The sequence below is a fragment of the Adiantum capillus-veneris genome, chromosome 6 (assembly GCF_014529385.1).
Source record: "Adiantum capillus-veneris isolate H3 chromosome 6, ASM1452938v2, whole genome shotgun sequence".
NCBI lineage: Eukaryota > Viridiplantae > Streptophyta > Polypodiopsida > Polypodiales > Pteridaceae > Adiantum > Adiantum capillus-veneris.
In genome coordinates this window covers 41,965,879-41,968,971 of record NC_140936.1, presented here as the reverse complement: position 1 = coordinate 41,968,971, position 3,093 = coordinate 41,965,879, and the positions used below count along the sequence as shown (strand labels likewise).

Below are 3,093 nucleotides of genomic sequence, written 5' to 3'. Positions count from 1 at the left end.
CTGTCACACTAGGTGCCAACCCCCTTTGCTTTTACAGGTGGGCGTGGCATTCGTGTCACACCCAGGCAATTAAACAAGTGCATGCCCTTTGCAATCAACCAGCCGTGTGTAGCCAAGTGGTTGTGCCTCCGCATTACCGGCTGATCGCCTGGGTTCAAAGCCTACTAGCTTTCTTCGCTCGGTCAATTCTGAAAGGTTGGCTGCTGTTAACAAACGTTGGTCAAGCAAACTAGGCCACCCCTCTCACAATCTCAGCATACCATCACAGCAAATATCAAAATTGAGTTTGTTTCTTTTTGAAATTTGAATGCTTGGAAAGCAAGGCGGGTAGAGACCGTTGGAGCTTTATCTTTGCCGCCCTCTTTAACATTTTTGAAGACCCGTTTCATTCTTAGAAGTCACATTACTGCAATCGGCTCTTGAAGCTCGGCGAGAAGGGAGCAGAAGCGAAACCCTCGCAAGCGCTGGGCAAACAAGATGATTTGCGGAGCGGTTGTGCAGAGTCAAGGAGGGCAAGAGTATCTGGCTATGGCGGGCAACCTGGGCAGTAAAATGCGATTGCTCGAGCTGGAGGTATGGTCGGATCGGGAGCATGCAGATGGAGGTTATGCTGACGGAGATCAGCTGAAGGGCAGCGATGGTGGATCTTCAACAGTTTTCAGGAAGAGAACCTCCAAGAAAGTGTCGAAGCCTCACAGGTGTGACGGAGATAAGGAGAACCTCGACCCATCTTGGCCCTCCCACCGACTGCTTGCTGAAGTGCGGACCCCTTGCCTTCATCAGCGTTACCCTCTACAAGACATTACTTCACTAATCCACTCTTTACAGGTACATGCGATCGACAAGCTATGGTCAATGCTGCCTCGTCAATTTACATCTTGTCCTTCAGTTATATTGGTCTTATGGCTTCCGTTTAAGTGGGTCCTTTGTTGGTTTGCATCTTAATATATTCTCATGTTGTATCAAATCTGTCTGCTAAGCCATCGGATTGGCACTGATGGTCTGTTAGGTGTACTGAGGTTTCCATGGCCTTTTTTCTTGAATTAATAATCACTTCCATCTGTCAACGACCTTTAGTTTGTTTTCCTGTTCTTTGTCAGATGTTGATACTTCTGCTTCCCAGTTTTTGTATGTGGACTTTAGGAGGAAGCAATCATGGAAGATTCATTGGCTGTTTGTTGTTTTAAATTTCCATGGTTTCTTCTCCGGGCTTGCTATTGATCTCTTAATCACATAGAGTTAGAACACATGTGTGCTGATGATCGTGGGTGAGATCTTGTGGCTTCTGGCCATGATCTTCTCATGCTTTGTGGGCACTGTTGTGATGTATTGATCCTGCACTCTTCTTTTATGGTTGTATGCGGGTTAGCAACAATTATAAGCATTTAAGGCAATAATGTTACTGTGACAATTGTTTTTGCTTGCTGGAAATGCTAAACATCTCTAGCTAGGAGTCATTTTCTCTTTCTCATTTTGCTTATCTGTTTTAGAGTGAATGGGAATACATATGATTGTCAAGAAAGCAGGACTGCATGTGGGTCTCCTGTTTTGCATGCCTTTCAAGTGGGTTCTCTTTCAGATTTGGATTCTTTTACTTGCATATTAAATAGTTTGGTTGCATGTGCCACTGTTTGGTGAACTATATCAGTATCTGTTTATGGAAATTGAACTTAGAGCTAGCTATATGGCAGATTTCCATTTTCCCATCTGGTTCGATGAGGATTGCATAATTAGAGCTCAGGCATGTGCTGATGTATTGACATTTGTGGTCTCTACATAAGCTGCTGTGATATGTTCGACTTCTCCATGATAAGGTTTAGCATCGATGAGCAGCAACAGAAGCAATTGTTGTACTTTGGCTTTTGTTATGGCCTTTTGCTACTTTAGACTATAATGGAGGTTTATTAGATGTCATGTAAGCAGCAATACATTCAGTTATTGTTTTCTGCTGCTTGATGTAACCTCTATCATGCCTGGTATCTTAGGTTGAGATTATGTAAGGGAGTCTTCAGGAAAAGTCATTCTGGCAACCACAGACAATTCATTTTTGTGGATTTTTCAAGAGGAAACTGTGAATTTGCTTATCTCAACTAATTGGAGCTGATTTTATAAGTAAATAGACATATTGGAGCATGAACTGTAAAGATTGAACATTTCTTGTATGATTGCAGGGACAGTTGCCGACGAGTACAACAGGAATATCTCGCAGGCCAGGTGTCATCAACAAGTCAATGGTATGCAGGAGTGCTGGCAATTTTGCCAGTAAAAGGGCAAACATGAAGCAATTGGATATACTTCACCTGCGATGATTTCTTCTTCTTTGTAAGTGGAAGGCAGAAGTGAGTCTCCCTACAATGGAAGAACAGCTTGCTTGAAAGAATCAGTTTCTAGCTGATCTGTTTTCAGGTTTTGTCAATCAAAACATCATAATTGACTTGAAAATAGATGCAATTCCGATGGCAGCTATTAGGGTGTCGATTGATTCTTAGTTTCGCTAAGGAAGCATTTGTGATAAATGTGCTGGTATATCACAAGATGTACAAAATGAAGAACCTTGATGCTTGCAATGTGCAGTGTTTGCCCCCATATTTCTGTATTTCTTATCGTTTCCAAATATTTGGCAGTTGTGTGTATTGCCGTTTTATTGCTATATGTATGTATGTCTACGATCTACCACATTTGAGACCATATTTGAACTACCACTTTTGATGTTGATGCAGTTTTCTGATTCAGTGATAGTTTCTGACCTTTGACCATTTTAAAGTTTTGGGCCAGGACCTTAAGACCCCTTGAGGGATCTTACGGAACTAGCTTGATTAGCTTAAGGACTTAAACCATTTGGACCAAACCTTTAGCCTCCATCCCCATTGTATGTTGATATTTTGGACTCTTGTAAATCTTGAACATCTAGTGGTTAGTAGCTTTATTGGCTTTATCTCTTATTGACTTACACAAGATACTAGTTAAGAATGTAGCCTAGTGGGTGGCATTCTTGAGCTGAACAGATGACTTAGATAGCTACTTTTGAAAAATGGCAACTTCAATTGTGGATTAAACTTTGGTGGTTGATCGACTTTTTGAGTCATGTGTCTA

The 3,093-nt window shown here is 41.7% G+C and overlaps 1 protein-coding gene across 1 annotated transcript; it reads left to right on the top strand.

The window, feature by feature from the left end:
* The first annotated feature begins 384 nt into the window (after window positions 1-384).
* On the top strand, window positions 385-2,650 carry LOC147455409 (uncharacterized). Its single transcript, XM_086515253.1, has 2 exons — window positions 385-828; window positions 2,172-2,650. The coding sequence occupies exons 1-2, from the start codon at window positions 478-480 to the stop codon at window positions 2,307-2,309; spliced, it is 489 nt and encodes a 162-aa protein (XP_086371379.1). The 5' UTR covers window positions 385-477; the 3' UTR covers window positions 2,310-2,650.
* The last annotated feature ends 443 nt before the right edge of the window (window positions 2,651-3,093 follow it).

Bases quoted from the DNA above. Each gene is read 5' to 3' on its own strand.
- LOC147455409 (XM_086515253.1), top strand. From the start codon at position 478: ATGATTTGCGGAGCGGTTGTGCAGAGTCAAGGAGGGCAAGAGTATCTG. The intron at 829-2,171 runs GTACATGCGATC...GTATGATTGCAG, and splicing joins CACTAATCCACTCTTTACAG to GGACAGTTGCCGACGAGTAC.